Below are 16,215 nucleotides of genomic sequence, written 5' to 3'. Positions count from 1 at the left end.
TAGAGGGTTTTGAGAATCAGATGACATAATAGCTTGAATTGAGTTGCTAGTGAAACTGATACAAAAAGGTTTCCTAGGGGATGATATTTATTGTTTATTGCAGTTTCTTTCGGTTACTATTGTTGTTAATGAGGATATCTACTTTTGAATATGCATGTAAAGTACTTATATTTGTTTTGCTAGGCAAAAAGGATAAGTTACGTGTCTACTATTTGTCCTGGTTAAGAAATAAAATACTTCACAACGATCCGGAAGTTGAGAAGAAGCAGGGTTGGACGACCGTGGGAGATTTGGAAGGATGCGTCCACTATAAAGTCGGTAAGTCCCACGGCGGGCGTAAGGGTTTTGTTTTGCCAAGGTTTAATTAATGTTCCATTTAAAATCCATGTGTTTTTGAAGCTTTCAGTAATGAACTTGTCTCTGAGACTTGTAACTCATTTCTGTATCAGGGCGTTTCTGAGGCACCTTCTAATCCTGAGACCTGCAGGCCTTCAGTTAATCTTAACTCCGCTGTCCCTGCCGTCCGTCGTGAGCCTCTTCTCACCCTTTCCTTGGACAATCCACACTCTGTAAGATGTGGCTCACATCTTGCAGAGAAGAAGGGAGCGTTGCCAGAGGAGAGACGTTTGGACTCCTCCTTTGCGCTGTAGGCTTGTCCTCACTTGGAGGACTCTGGGTCCTTGGCAGTCACTGACTGAACGTTTGAGAGTTTGCCCAAGTAGCTGTGGCCTGTTGGTTTGAATTAAATGCGCTGTGCAGAGCTACTCCGCTCATCACTAAGAAATGAGTCTTGCTGGCCAGTCAGTGTTTCGTGGCAGCCGTTTTGTTCTTTTCTCCTCAACATGCCTGCCGTGCTTCTCATGAAATAAGATCTCGCAAGAACAAAACCAAAATAAGTTTTTTCGTGTTGGGGAAGAAAATCAAAATATAGGTACTAGTGTTGGAAATAAAGGGGAAATAATGGAGCTTAGCCCAGTTACAGTTTTATGGGCAAGATGATGTGTTCTAATTGAATTTGAAATGGGAGGTTGAGAAGGTTAGCAAATGGTATAAGTCTTAAGTATACAGAGACTGTATACTTAAGACTGAGTAACGTAAGGGGTGTATTGAATGTTGATTTCTGCTTGTGTGTTTTCTTTTCCTCTGTGTTTATGAAACTGCATACTGTAGTCAGTGCCTCTGCTCCCAGGGATATTACATCCTTGGCGTTGTCGTCTTGTTTATGTAACCTGTCCACGGCCCTCAGCTCATTGGTTACTAATGAGTGCGGCTGCCACCCCGATAGTGGACTGATTCTGAGTGATCCTGCAGGGCTCTATCACCTCGGTATAGATTTCGGGATTAGAATTTTCTGTGTTGTGTTTTGTGTACTGTTTTTTGTTTGTTTGATTGTTTTGCGGTACGTGGGCCTCTCACTGTCGTGGCCTCTCCCGTTGCGGAGCACAGGCTCCGGACGCGCAGGCTCAGCGGCCATAGCTCACGGGCCCAGCCGCTCCGTGGCACGTGGGATCTTCCCGGACCGGGGCACGAACCCGCGTCCCCTGCATCGGCAGGCGGACTCTCAACCACTGCGCCACCAGGGAAGCCCCTGTGTACTGTTTTTATTTGTTGATAAGTAACTGAAATCGTCTAAGGCTAAATGTAATGAAATGGCTCTGAATAGATGACCCTACAGGAGAGTGAGAGGCAGATGTGTTAACCTGAGCCGGGCTCAGAAGGCGGGGTGGGGGGGTGGGTATTTAAATTTATATGTAAACTAATTATCATGAAATAAACGTTACAGTTTCTTTCTTCAGTGACATGAGTACATTCCAGGTGCTCAATAGCACCATGTAACTAGTGGCTGTCATATCAGCAGGGTGGACATAAACCCTTTCCATCACAGAAAATTCTATCCCATCAGCACTGCTTTCAGTGCCTCTTATAATCCTTTGTATCTTAATAGTCATGTGATTCACTTGAATAGTGACAATACATGAAATAACAAGGAGAGTTATCAAGTCTCATGTTCAAAGGCGGAGTGCTGCGGTTTAGAGAGCCCATGGAAACACCGGGAGTCTGCACCAGCCAGTAAGTCAGGTGTGGCCAGGGCCCCTCCGGGCATCTGCTCTAAGCGGAGTTGCTGGCTGTGAAGAGGACTGAAACAGCTGCGTAAACGAGGCCTATATATATATATAAAGTTAAAGAGAGATTTTTCTTTACTTTTAGTACACAACTTTAGCTAAACTCCTAGCAATTACTACTGTCTCTATAGCTCAGGAAGTGGTTTGAAATGATACTTGATCTTGTACACAGAAATAGATAGAATTCAAACTCAGTTGATGAGTATTTTGTCGTAGCCTTCTGTGTTCCTCCATCTGTAACCCCCCCACAGGAGTCAGGAAAGGCCACGTGGAAGATTTGACCTCTTGCTGGGATTCGGGACCCTCTTGTCTGATAAATCACATCATTATCCTTTTGAACTAGTACTGAGCCCTCAGGGTGGTAGGGTGGAAAGGCTGACATTGTCCTTGATTATTAAGTACTTACAGCCTAAGAAGGTTAGGGACATCAGCGAAAGTGCTCGATGGCAACCAGGGTATGGAGTTGAGTCCAACGCAACACGGAGGAGGATGGGAACAGCCTGAATTGTACATTAAAGAATCAGAAAAGTGAACCACGAGGCTTGACCTCTCAGCATTTTTCTCTTGTTGGTTTGGTGGCTCAGCAGAAGGCATATTTAGAGAGTTTGCAGAGGACAACTGAAAGAATTTGGAGTCCACGTTGATACTGACCTGTGCTCCTCTTATTTGTTGTTGCAGTAAAATATGAAAGAATCAAGTTCCTGGTCATTGCTTTGAAGAGTTCTGTGGAAGTGTATGCGTGGGCACCCAAGCCATATCACAAATTCATGGCCTTTAAGGTAACAACATCAAGTGCACTTAAAAGTAGCATCAGCTGTGCACGCTGTGGCCGAGAGCCAGGGAATACGTCTGACAACCCCGAATGGTCACAACTGATCGTTTAAAAGCATGTGCTGATATTGGTATAACTTTATCATGCGAGAGGCCGTTTCTAATGGAACAAGCCGAACTGTCGGCTTTCTAAGTCCTCAGAATGTGAGAGAGGAGCGGAATGTTGGGCAGACACGTGGATTGAAAGGACAGACTGACACCACCTCCATTTAAAAAGCAGACCTTGACTTTCCACCTAAAGTCATGGGCGTGTATAAAGATGTAGATGTTTATGTTTTTGACAGGTATCCAGCAATAGGCAGCTTTAAGGTATATCTATTCAGTAGAGGACTAATTAAAAATGAAGTTGCAGAAACTCTTGATGACACAAGGAATGCATTATTACACATTAAATAGAACAAGTATTAAAATATGTATAGTATACCATTTTTGTTCAAAGAAAGATACTGTAGAAAAATATTAGCAGTTATTTTTGTGGATATTTTTAATATTTCTTTTTTATACTTCTAGAGTTTGCACTAGATACAAATTTATGAAATTCTTAATTGAAAATGATATTACTATAACATTAGATATTATGAATCACTTAATAACATCGTTTCTGATATTAGACAAAAAACCTTAAGCATTGTCCCCCGGGGCTGTTTTAGGGCAGGGGAAAAAGTTAAGAATTTTGTATCCAAAAAGATTCTATTTACTTATGTTTTTAAATAGTTTTGACATATTTTATTAAGGGTCGGCTTCCATTATTTGGAAGATGGGCATACTTAGATTGCTTGTTCCTTGATTCCCCAGAAAAGCAGTATAAATGGGGTTATCATATTTGCTTTAAAAAATAAATAAAGCCACATATTATTGACTAAAAGCTGTTGATTGTGTAGTTACAATTCTCTTCTGAGATCTGGTCTTAATTACCTTCATGTACCAGGTACCAGGAACTGTACTAGTTGCTTTTATAAATAAACACCTTATTCAAATCTGCCTTATGAGCTATACGTGTTGACGTTAATGAAAAACTGAGGCCACCCAGGCTGTTACGGCACATGGTAGCCTCTCGTTAACTTTATCACTCTAGCTGGAAAACTAAAGTGGAGGTTTGAGTAGCTCAGCAGAGACTGTGATGATCACACTGATAAAATTCTCCTTACGTGTATCGTGTGGCAGCTCTCTGTCCACTGTCTGCGTTGGAGCAGCTGGTGCTGACTGACAGATAAGAGCAAAATAACTCCAAGACTTACTGTACAGAGTAGTTTTGCTTACGGTTTTTGCCAGGGTGGTTCAGTAATTGAGTAACGGCGTGCCTGGGTCTAGCTGCTGCAGTTTGAAGCATCGGAAGTAAGCTCTGCTTCGTCTCACGGCTGCCGTCTCTGTCGCTTCCTTGTAGTCGTTTGGAGATTTGGTGCATAAGCCCTTGCTGGTGGATCTCACTGTTGAGGAGGGCCAGCGGTTGAAGGTGATCTACGGATCCTGTGCTGGGTTCCATGCTGTTGACGTGGACTCGGGATCAGTCTATGACATTTATTTACCGACACACGTAAGAAAGAGCCCACACTCTGTGGTTGGTTGACAGGCTTCCTTCTACTTTGACGTTTGTCTTTACTCTGCTTAGGGAACTAACACAAGCAGGGATCCCTTGCTTTCCCTGTGCTGTGGGGGTGAGTATTTAAATGGCGCCCCTGTTCAGTAGCGCTCTGCTCTGAGCCAAGTGGAGACCCCCTCTCCTGGCTCTGAAGCGCTCCTGAAGACCTCCTCGCCCTGCTTTCACTAACACGGGAGGGTTGGGCAGCTGCTGTCAGGTCAGAAGCTCCGTGGGTCGGGACTGGTTAGAGGAACATAATTGATTAAGTGGAGCCCCCAATCCAAATGTGTTCCAGGGGCTCCGAAAACGTGAACTAGTAGATTATAGGACCTATCAAAGGTGGACTTTCAGATATATATATATATCACATGGGTTTTCCACAGCGTTATCCAGTGTTGTGTTTATCACCAGGAATCTAACCAGCGCATTCCCCAAGACATTCTTATTGAGCCCTTTTGCAGGGATAGAAGGCGCCACAAACATGCGTGCCTGTGCTTTGTTCCTCTTCTCTAGATCCAGTGCAGCATCAAACCCCACGCAATCATCATCCTCCCCAACACGGATGGAATGGAGCTTCTGGTGTGCTATGAAGACGAAGGGGTCTATGTGAACACCTATGGAAGGATTACCAAGGATGTGGTTCTGCAGTGGGGAGAGATGCCAACGTCTGTAGGTGCGCGTCCCTGACGGGAAGAGGCCCTTCCTAAAGAGGCGTGTAGTTTGTGTACTGATTTTACGTGTTCTTCAGACCCTCTGGCCACTTAACAGAGTGGCTGGCAGTAGATGGTGGAAAGTTAGACTGTAGACCATGACACACGTAATAGTCTTATGTTAGGACAAAATCCAAGTAATTATTTTTTAAAACTCTGTCGTTCACAGTCCTTCATTTAATCTTTAAGACAGCCAGGGGAAGTAGGGCAGGTGTAGTTGTTGACTGATGTGTGGGAAGTGAGGGGAGACAGAAGGGTAAGTGATCACTCTTGCCATTCCGTGGCCCAGCCGCAGTCGACACTCAGCCTCCTGACCGTCCCTGTGCGTTCAGCAGCGAAGGCTGACCTCTGGAACCCTCATGGCTCCAAGTTTATATCCCCAAACTGTTTTGGTTTAATTGCAGTTACGTCACTGGTTCTGTCCGCTTGGCTTTCCTTCTCGCTGCCTCCCTGGTAACTAGTGTGATGAAAATACGAGCTAAGCTATGGGGTGGGGGTGGGGGGGCGGGTGATGCTCCGGCGTGAACTGCCTCAACTGTTGATTCAAAATACGGCCTCCCGGGATGGACCACGAGGGTGCACATGCAGAGTTCCTTGCAAACAAAACCCCCAAATACTAGCTGTTTAGAGCGGTGGGGTGTGTGTGTGTGTGTGTGTGTGTGAGAGAGAGAGAGAGAGAGAGAGAGAGAGAGAGACCTGAGCAGTTTCTTTCCACGGCTGTCTTACCTTTAACAATATGTGTTTTCTCCTCTCAAAAAGCGTATATTCGATCCAATCAGACGATGGGCTGGGGAGAAAAGGCCATAGAGATCCGGTCTGTGGAGACCGGCCACTTGGACGGTGTGTTTATGCACAAAAGGGCTCAAAGACTGAAATTCTTATGTGAACGCAACGACAAGGTAACGGCTTCCTTAGAGATTCTTTTTAGTTTGCTACTATCTTTTAGCAATGGTTTATTTTCCATGAAGTTTGGTGAAGCCTTTCCTTGGGATTTTGATGGATTCTGAAATAAATTTATCAAGGAACTTTTCAGCAGTGACTTTTTAGGTCTGTTTATGGAGGTCATGATATATTTTATTTTGTTTTTGTTGAGGGGGTGGAGATGTTTATCGCTGCAGAAATCATCCTATGTTGGGTTTTTGTTTTTTGTCTTTCGGGGTTCTTATTCCCATCAGGTGGCCTGCCTAGGCTACGTTTGGTTTAGGGATAGAGGAGGTTAAAGCTACCAGTTTAGATGGATGGAATTCTTTTGTGTTTAGAAGGAACCCTCGTGAAAATTTAAGTAACAGGGTAAAACTTCCTCTCCCCTGATACGTACCAGAAATACACCACTTGTTGGTCTACCTTTTGAGTAGTGAAATAAGTTCATCGTTTGTGTGGCATAAATGCCTAAGAGGTGAGATCATTTTATGCAGAAGTAGGCGTACTTCCTGCAGGTGAGACCCCGGGGCATCAAAGCCCCAGTTAAAACCTTTGCTTTTTGAAACTGGCTGCATCCTTGTCTTCTCTGGGATTGACTCCCTCCCTCCCCAAATCAGCCTTGGAGTGGAACAGACACTGGCCAAGGGTGTTGACCCCTCGGGCCTTTTCTAAGCCCAAATTTCTCTGTCTTCTGTCACTTGGATAAAAATATGTCTGACCACCTGGGGCCGCCCACTGCAGCCTTAGAAACATTTCCCCCTTTTGCTTCACGTTAAAACATATTAAACCTCCTAGCAAGCAGACCTCAGCTTGACCTCTCAGACGAAGAGAGCTGTCACTTCTTGTCAGCTGGGCCTCCTGCCCGACCACGTGCTCTCCTACTCAAGAGCTGCATCACCACTAGCCCACTTCCTCCTGCCGTCCTCTAGCCCATTTGCCGGTGCACTTGGCCTTTGTTTTCCTACGTAATACCTCCTAGATCTTTTACCTTGAAAATCCATACAACCTCAGACCTAAGCCAGATTCTGCCAGCTTTTTGGCTCACACTTTCCTGAGTGTGTTCAGTAGAGCCATACCCATGATATTCCTTGAACTTCAGGCATTTAAATATTTTTATCATTCATGATGTCACATCCATCGGGGTTTATTAATAAAAGGCACAAACCTAAATTATATTACTTTGACTATAGAGTCATATGAAGTAACTAATACATCTCAGCTTCATTTTCTAAAAGAGAGAAACGAGGTAGCGGAGGAGCCTCCCCTCTGCGCACTGAGTTTGCCAAAATCCCATTCATCTTTCAGAAGGTATTAGCCGTGGAGGTGAACACAGACGATCCCGTTTCGGGAACGCCGCCTTTGTTCCTCTGCGTTCTCACAGTAGGGCACGACGTATGAGGAGTCATCCGTTGGCTAAGGAGCCTTCCTGGTCAAGATGAAAACTGGCTCCTTCACAGACGAATGGACGTCACCCCAGATTTCCTTTGGGAGGGGCCGCTGGGGTTGTGGGACCAGGGTCCTGCTGACCCCTCTCCTCCCCTCTCCTCTCCTCCCCTCCCCTCCTACAGGTGTTCTTTGCCTCGGTCCGGTCCGGGGGCAGCAGCCAGGTGTACTTCATGACGCTGGGCAGGACCTCTCTTCTGAGCTGGTAGGAGTGGCGGGCGGGGATGCCGGCCCCGGAGTCATCGAGATGAGAACCTGGAATTCCTGGCAACTGGAGCTCGGAGCCGCCCAGGCCGCGTGGGCGGGGGTCTCCTCTCCTCTCCCGCCCGCTCTTACCAGTTCATCCCCACTCTCTTCTTGTCCTGTTCGAAATGAATCAAGGCTGCAACGCAGCTGGTGCTGTTGAGACTCTACCATCAGGTGCTATCGGTGTTGGAATCAAGCATCAGGCAGAACGCAAACGCCTTCCCTCCAGCTCCAGAATTCCTCGTCTGTGACTCTGTCCCGGGGTGTCTGCAGGTGGAGAACAGACACGCCGGCGGGTGGTTAGAAGTGGGCACAGCGGGTGTAAAGTGTGCTCGGACGAGCAGGTCACTGAAGCCAAGAGCAGATTTAATATAGTAACATTAACAATGTATTTAATTGACATTTCTTTTTTGTAATGTGACCATATGTGGACAAAGAAGAAGGTGCAGGTTTAAGAAGTTAATATTTATAAAATGTGAAAGACACAGTTACTAGGATAACTTTTTTGTGGGTGGGGCTTGGGAGGTGGGGTGGGTGGGTTAGGGACCCATTTGGCATTTGGTTTCTTGGGAATTCTTTTTTTTTTGGCCAAGAACTCAGTCATTTTCTGTGTACCAGGTTTTGCCTAAATCATGTGCAGATAATTCTTCAAAAAAAGAAAAAAAAAAAAAAAAAAAAAGGAAAAGGTGTGCATTTGTATCCTGGCCAGAACCTTGTTGTGTGACAGTATTAGCACTGCCTCAGTCAAAGGTTTAATTTTTGTTTAAACCTAGAAGTGCAACAGCAGTTTCACCACGGTCTGCACTTGCGGAGGGAAAAAAAATTTTTTTCAGCCACGTGTTTATTTTTTCGCCTACCTCATTGTTTTTAATGCATTAAGAGGTGGTTTAGTTTATATGTTTTTGGAGGAAAACATTAATGTTTAATTTAATCTTAATACCAAAACTATCCAATTGAAGTTTGACTGTTACTTCGTCACAGGTCTCAGTAGGCACAAGAGAACTTGTCCCTGAAGATGGGAAACAGCCACGAGGCTTGTCTCGCTGGGCGCGTCTGCTTTCTCAGTTGAGAGAGCAGATCGCGCTGTTTCCACCAGATTCACCCGTGGTGGTGGACGGGCGGCCATCACCCAGAGCACGAGGGGCCTCAGTGTTCTCAAATCGGGGTTTGCAGACAGGTGGTCATATGGGGACAGCCCCACAAACTGTTAACAGTGTTGCAGGAACCTTTCCTTGGGGCCAGGGGTATTTCCCCTTTTTCTAAAAAATGCAATGCACTAAAACTATTTTAAGAATGTAGTTAATACTGCTCATTCGTAAGATAGCATCTTCCTGTGTTTTGGGTGTGATATCAAAGCCCTGGCTTTTCTCGTTCTCTCCCTTGCTCTCCCATTCTCTCTCTGTTTTTTAAACCAGTTTTACTTTATGAATATGTTCATGACATTTGTAATAAATGTCTTGGGTAATAATTGGTTTCATGGCTTCTGGTCACTCGGTTCCTCTGAGGATTTAATTGCTTGGTAAAGGAGCAGCGCTCCGCACCGTGGCTCTGCCGTCCACCTTTCCTGTTGTTGAGTTCTGATGGGAGTGTTGCATCCACCAAACAAAAGCTCGGTGTTTCATAGGCTCACTCCTCCTCCGTGGCGAATTTTCTTTTGTGACGTGTAAGTGGAGGTTTTCCTCCAACAGTCACCTGCACCTGTTTGCTGAGGCTTGGCCCGGCATTCGCATCCCATTTGGCATCCTTTTTGACTCATCATCCTCTTCCTCCTGGGTCAGCATTTTTGCCAGAGGCTCTCCTGTGAATTTCAAACCCTAGTGAAAAGTACATACACTCGCAAACGCAGAAACAACAGCTGGTCGCGTACACGCGCCACCACAGGACCCACTGAGAAAACCCGCCTCCGTACTGGAAGGATAAGGCCGGGGAAACAGGTTGTCCGTGTGTGAGACTTTGGTGTGGTGCTGATGTCTAAGGCAGAAAGAGATAGTTGTTTTCTACTAATTCATACTGAACATAGAGAAGATTGGGGAGTTAATCCCACCCTCGGAAGGGACATCTGAGACAGGCCAGACTCGGTCACCACGGGGCCGCAGTCCCAGCCACCTCACTGCTGGCGTTTCCCTCCTCGGTTTGGCTTTTGACCCCAAGACGAAATGTGCCTCAGTGAACACGTGCACCAGGAGGAGAAAGGACCACGTGGCGGGGTCAGTTGTAGCCCCCTCCCATGACTTTAGCGAAAGGTAAAAGTTGGGCAGGTGTCTTTGAAAAAAATACTGAACTTCTGATAGCGACATGGAAGATACAAAAAGGGATGAGGCCTCATGGTCTGCATCATCCAGACTTGAAGCTCAGTGTCTGTAAGTCAAGGGCTGTGACACAGGCCATGCAAATGGTGTTCCCTTGGAATTGCCGAGTACTGAGAACTTGAAAAAACTACATTTCCCTCAGGGGCGATGGGCTCCGAGCTCAGGTCAGGGTGGGCCTGTCCTAGTTGGGCAGCACCTGGTGGTGTTGGAGTTGAACGTGATTGAATCCGTCGCCGGGCTTAGCTGACCGAGGTCAGCTGGCCACTGGTCCCCTGGGTGGGTGCCTGCGGTGTGCTTTCCTCGGCCGTGGTATCCCTCCCTCCGTGGCCTCCCCGCCTTGTCGATCAGACTGTGTTGCCACAGCCTCGAGCAGGCGCCCGGTTAGGTTTCTCCATGAAAGATGGCGAGCTGTCGCGATGTCTTTCTTCTAGAGAAAGGGATGATCTTTCTCCTTTAACAGGGTAGTGACTTCACAGAAGTGCAAAGATGGCAAAATCAACAGAAGAAGATAGTATTATGCTGATAATAAATGTGGAACGCGGAAAACTATGACAACTCTTCCAAACAAAATACCAGTGTGGCTCTAGGTTCAGTCAGAGCCTTAGTAAGTGATACCCTTCTGTGTTTAAAGCAGAGTCTCTCTGTATCGAGCGCAGTGTTTTTACTTTTTCTCACGCCCATGTTGTGTTGAAGAAAATGTTTACAAAAAAATGGTTTTGTTACACTAATGTGCATCACGTATTTATGGTTTACCTTTAAGTGATCTTTTGTGGGTTATTTAGGCTTTCGTCTTCGTTGTAGTCCACTTACGGTGATTCATAATCCCCAGTTTTGCCAGTTATAAATTTGCTAAACAGTAATGCAAGTGACAAGCTGCATTGTTTACTAATCAGAGCTGCAAAGCAGACTGGTGGCAAGTACACACACAGCCTTCTTTTTTCAGTGCTAACTCGTCTTCTGTGTATTATGAAAATTACTGTTGTCCCTCTTCTCCCCTCTTTTGTCCTTAAATAAAGTAAAAATGACACCTATTTCACGTGGCATGAGTTTCAAATATATTCCCTTCCTTCAGAATGTTTCCTTCCTCGAAGGATCCTCCTTCCCCCGTGCCACCCCTGGCCTGAGCGGGCGACTGCTAGATCCTGCCATCTCCCTAACAGGGATGACCCAGGGGCTCACCCGGCACAGGTTACGAAAGCAGCAAACACTCGTTCAAAGATCTTAGAATGAAATTGATGGGTGAGCTCTTGATCGCCGTGTTCCTGAAGCCAAAAACGGAGTAAGGCTCATTTTACATGCATGCTGTCTGTTCTGTAGCTAACAGGACGATGAAAGGGACGCTGTCGCAAATTGGCACATAAATGTGACCTTAGGCCTAATCACTGGAGCTCCTTCAGTGCAAGGTCATCAGCCCCACCCACGGGTGTGCCCCGTCAACCCCCCATAGCCTGGCAGGAACATGCCTCATTGGATAGATGCCAGGTCACGCCATGGGTGTCCGCACCCTGCCCGAGCCCCCTCCTGGGTTGCATGCGTTAGTCAGCTAGCTCCTCTGTGCTTCCTCCTGGAAACGCGTTCATTCTCTAAGGTGAAGATAAACTCGTAAATACCTAGGCCCCCCCAAGGAGCAAGTTAGTTCCCTTCCTACTTGATGTTGCAGCTGGTGTGGGTGACGGGGAATGAACGTGTGGTAGCCCCATCATTCATGGCCCCCGTTCCAGCTGCGCTTCCTCGGTGGAGGTGGAGGCCACCAGGGTCAAGTCAGCCCCTGTAAGGGGTGCTAGCCCGCTGATCTGGTGTCACGTTCAAGGGTGCGGTGACGTTGCTGCTTTATCTGCCATCTAGGACTTAAACAATGCCCGTGCTTCGTTTTAGGAGAAGTAGGTGCTGTGTTTTGTGAAGGAAAATGGCTAAGGAATTAAGTTGGGCACAATAGTTATTACATTTTCTTATGGGAGAAGTAACTGTGTTCAGACAGGAGAGTCTCACACCCGGTCTGCCTCGCCCTTCACTATGAGATGATTGTGTCGTATCTGCATTTCCGAATCTTGCTGGAACTCTTGCAGCTTTGCCTCTGCCTCTCCTAACTTCCCTGTGCTCATACTTCACCTCATTTGTCCTCTCTGATACGCTGATGACAACACGATGCTCTCTGGTTCAATCTGTTTCTATGTGAATACAGAGCCTGCATATGAGCTCTGATTGGTTCTTACTGCTCTGCTCCTCAGAGAATTTCCTGGTGGTTTGCTTCAGTAGCTTGAAATAAAAACCCTGATGTTAATCTAAGGATGAAACCAGCCCCCTGTGCAGCGTGGGGCTGGTGAGGAAGTGCACTGGGGTAGCCAGGCCCCGGGAGGGCTGTGAGAGTCTCACATGCTGGGCGTGGGCCACCCGGGTCCCGTAACAGACTCACCAGTCCCCCGGCTGCAACTTGGCTTCCTGTAAGAAGAGCACGGTTCCTTGATGCTAAGTCTCATCTCCTAGTTTGCTTGGTTACAGGAAATTTGAATTAGGTGGTCCAGCACAAAGTGATACAAAATTACTGTTTTTATTTTGGTCTGAGTTGTGAAATTCTGGCAGCATGCCCCCCAGGAGTCTTGCAAAGGGCTGACGTGGATACAGCTTGAGCGAAGCAATGCCGCTCTTTCCTTAAGTGTGTTTGGAAGTCAGACGTAACACAGACCTTAGAAAACAGTACTAAACAACTTTTCTACAATAAAGAGATTAAATCCTGCCTTGATTCTTTTATTAACAGCTTTATTGAGATAATCCATGCCACACCATTTAAAGTGTACAGACTGGGATTTCCCCGGCGGTCCAGTGGTTAAGACTTCGCCTTCCAGTGCAGGGGGTGTGCTTTCGATCCCTGGTCTGGGAGCTAAGATCCCACATGCTTCGCGGCCAAAAAACCAAAACAAAACAGAAGCGATATTGTAACAAATTCAATAAAGACTTTAAAATTGGTCCACATCCAATAAAAAAGAAATCTTAAAAAAATAGAAATAAAGTGTATGGACTATCTGGTGGCCTTTAGTCCTTCAGAGCTGTGGCTGCATCACCACAATCCATGTTTAAACGGTTATCACCCCAAGAAGACAGCCCACACCCCTTTGCCGCTGTCCCTCAGTCCCCTCCCCTCCCATCCCCCTAAACTTCATGCAACCCCTCACCACTTTCTCTCTATGTGGACGTGCCTCTCGTAGACGTTCTGTGTCAGTGGAGTCCTGCAGTGTGTGTCCTTTGTCAGTGGCCCCTTCGGTTTCACAGTGTCTGGAGGTTCGTCCTGTTGTAGCAGGTGCTTGCTTTCTTTCTCTGTCTTTTTATTCTTTGTTTCTATCGACATCCTTGGTTCTTCATCTTTGACCCTGATGCCTTCAGCTCTAGGACAGATGGACCACGTCACTGCCAGCCAGCTGGGTCCCAGCCCCCAGTGAGAGCTGCAGGGCTAACCTTTCACCCCTTGGGGGAAGCAACCTGACAAGCTGCCCCGGAGATGGATTCCTGCTGCTGAGACGCGCTTCCACTGCCAGCGCTTAGAAACCCAGAGATCCCCTCCCCGCTGAGACGTTGATGCTAAACACCATGTGCTTCACAGGTCAGGTGGTGCAGGGTGGTCACGTTCGGGACTGGGGGGAACCTTCCAGAAGTACAGCTGCCATGTCTAAAGACCCAGCACCAGCCTGCCCACGGAGGGCCAGCCTCCAACCCTGGGAAGCTGGGGTCTGGATCGGGTTCTCGGGTCATCCCTCTGGCCTGCGTGCTTGCCCCTAGGAAGGGTCCTGAGAGCCGTCCTGCTGAGCCAGATCCCCTTCTCGTCCTGAGCAGGTGGGCTCAACTGTCCCATTTCCAAAGGGCCTTGTCCTGTTGGGGCCTCATGTCTCTCACTGGCATCGAGGACATTTCCTTAGTGCCGACTGCTGGAAGGCCTTCTGATTGTCCCTGAACCCGCCCTGCCAGGGTACCTCGTCGAGTAGGTGTGGATGCTTGTAAACTTCTGGGGGCTTGGTGGCATTTGGGTGAGTCTTCTGGGTTGAGCATCGCTGGGTGCTGTGTGTCTGGAGGTGTGGTCCTCCTGGGGGAAGTGCGGGGCGCTGTCTGCAGGGGCAGCTCCAGAACCAGTGATCAGTGTTCCCTGGACGTTAAAGCAGAGCCTTCAGTAACAGTGCAACCGGAAAGGTTTCTACTTTTTAGCAAAAACAGCAATGTGGCTGCCAAGAGCCGGTGTGTGTGTGGACTGATGGGAGAAAGCGGTGAAGTGGGAGAAGAGGACGTCCCTGTTCTGGTCAGGCCACACCTGGCTGGATGCACCCATCGTGGGATCCAGACCAGCCGCAGCCTCAGCACAGGTGAGGGACCGACTGGGAAGGGCCCCAGACCAGTTCCCGAGAAGACTGGTTTAAAGGAAAGGTACCAAAGATATTTAGGAGAAGTCATTATAAACCTCTGAAGACAGTTCCACTAATCAATCCAGTTTGGAGTCATTAAGAGCAATGATGACAGCAAACACTGTGTGTGTGTCCGCTAGGCCCCAGGCGTGTACTGAGGGCTTTTACACATGTCTGCTTGGCCTGTAGAAGAGAAGACGGGGCGCCGCTTGTTGACTTTATTTGGAGAGGTAATTAGAGGCAGGAGGGGTAGCTCTGTGAGGTGCCAAGTGGTAGATCTAGGAAAAGTGGGTTGAACCCATAGACAGACTCTGCTTTCAGTATGGAAGGGACCAGAAGAAGGAAATGGGCAACTTCCATGGCTGGTCAGGCCCATGCCCTGAGGCTGACCTTGTTGGGATGTAGAGGAGGTCCCCTGAGGTTCATTAGGTTGTAGGGGAGGCCCTTTGAGGTTTGTTGGGACTGGATATAAACAAGGCTGGTAAACAGTCCATGGGCCATTTGAGAACATTCTTGAGCCCAAGTGCAAACTGGCCTTGGTATTCCTTGTAAACGGGAATGAACCTCTGAGCAAGTAGGTATTTAGGCAACCATCTGGAGAGTAACTGTCTGCAGCAGGAACGGATGGGCAAGGGCATGGATGGGAACTTTCTCCAGGACACACCGAGGTGCTCACTGCACTGCAGAGCTCCCCCCATGCCCCACCCAGGGCCCCTCTGGAAGCCTCACTCCCTTTGATTCCTCTTTCCCAGTACCATGGCTGACTCCCCCGGGGAACCCTGCAGCTACCAAGTAGGAATCCTGGGACTTTCCCATCACGGGAAATGAGCAGGTCCTCCTGGACCTGAGACCATTTGGTTCTGGGGGGCTTTAGTCAATCCTCTTGGTTGCAAAAGAGGACTGATTGCATTTTCACAGATCCAGAACTGTCTCAGATTTCCAGCCTTGTTTAAACAATGGGATGCTAGTGTATAAAACCGAGAAAGGAGGTATTGGTGTAGATACTAAGTTCAAATGTATAATGTTCTCCAAAGAGCAACAGTGAGAACCGATACTGCTTTGCTCTTAGGTTTATGAGTAATATATGTCAATGTCAATATTATTTATTTTTCTTTTTTAATTTTCTAGTAGGTGATAATTCTGACAGGTGAATAATGGCAATTTTTAAACAGTTAACCTTGCAAGAAAAGAACCCCCAAAGTAGAGATGTCAACAATCTTGGGATACTTTTTAATGACTTGGGTAGTTGCGGCGGCAGCAGCATTTAAGATGTGAACACGAGTAAGTTCAGCTGGCAACACAAAACATCACTTTGTCAGTCTCTAGTGTAAGACACAACATATACTTAATTGCGCCCATTTTAATATGGTTTTAGTTAACTCAATAGATTCCAAAATATAATTTCAATATGTAATCAGGACTTTAAACAGTTGGATAGTTTACATTCTTTTTTCCACACTAAGACTGAAATTGTGGATTTCACACAGCACGTCTCAGTTCTGAGCCACTTTTTTAGTTCTCCATCACCACTTGGGAAGCATCCACTAGGGAATTAATCCACTCGAGAATCATCTGAAGTAAATATTATTGGTACATTCTACTGAAGAAGACACTGAAGCTCCTAAAAGGTGGAATAACCTGCTAGGGGGTAGTCCTAGGGAGGCCTAG

At 47.0% G+C, this 16,215-nt stretch overlaps 1 protein-coding gene across 28 annotated transcripts in view; it reads left to right on the top strand.

Annotated features, from left to right (window-relative positions):
- The window catches only part of MAP4K4 (mitogen-activated protein kinase kinase kinase kinase 4), a 174,747-nt gene extending 163,554 nt beyond the window's left edge, over positions 1–11,193 (top strand). For 16 of the 28 annotated variants that reach the window (XM_027128757.1, XM_027128753.1, XM_027128754.1 and 13 more), the window contains 6 exons: positions 184–318; positions 2,802–2,902; positions 4,339–4,512; positions 5,047–5,206; positions 6,003–6,142; positions 7,733–8,338. In XM_027128757.1, coding sequence (XP_026984558.1) covers positions 184–318; positions 2,802–2,902; positions 4,339–4,512; positions 5,047–5,206; positions 6,003–6,142; positions 7,733–7,816 — 794 coding nt within the window. In that variant the 3' untranslated portion in view covers positions 7,817–8,338. Of the gene's footprint in view, positions 1–183; positions 319–2,801; positions 2,903–4,338; positions 4,513–5,046; positions 5,207–6,002; positions 6,143–7,732 lie in introns of all 28 variants that reach the window. The other 12 variants (XM_027128767.1, XM_027128763.1, XM_027128774.1 and 9 more) reach the window with 2 other exon arrangements.
- The last annotated feature ends 5,022 nt before the right edge of the window (positions 11,194–16,215 follow it).

This window comes from Aethalodelphis obliquidens, unplaced genomic scaffold (genome assembly GCF_003676395.1).
Source record: "Aethalodelphis obliquidens isolate GAN/ISIS:26980383/991018 unplaced genomic scaffold, ASM367639v1 scaffold35, whole genome shotgun sequence".
In the NCBI taxonomy this organism is placed as follows: domain Eukaryota; kingdom Metazoa; phylum Chordata; class Mammalia; order Artiodactyla; family Delphinidae; genus Aethalodelphis; species Aethalodelphis obliquidens.
The sequence above is the reverse complement of the archived record's forward strand: the minus strand, read 5'-3'. Positions and strand labels throughout refer to the sequence as shown.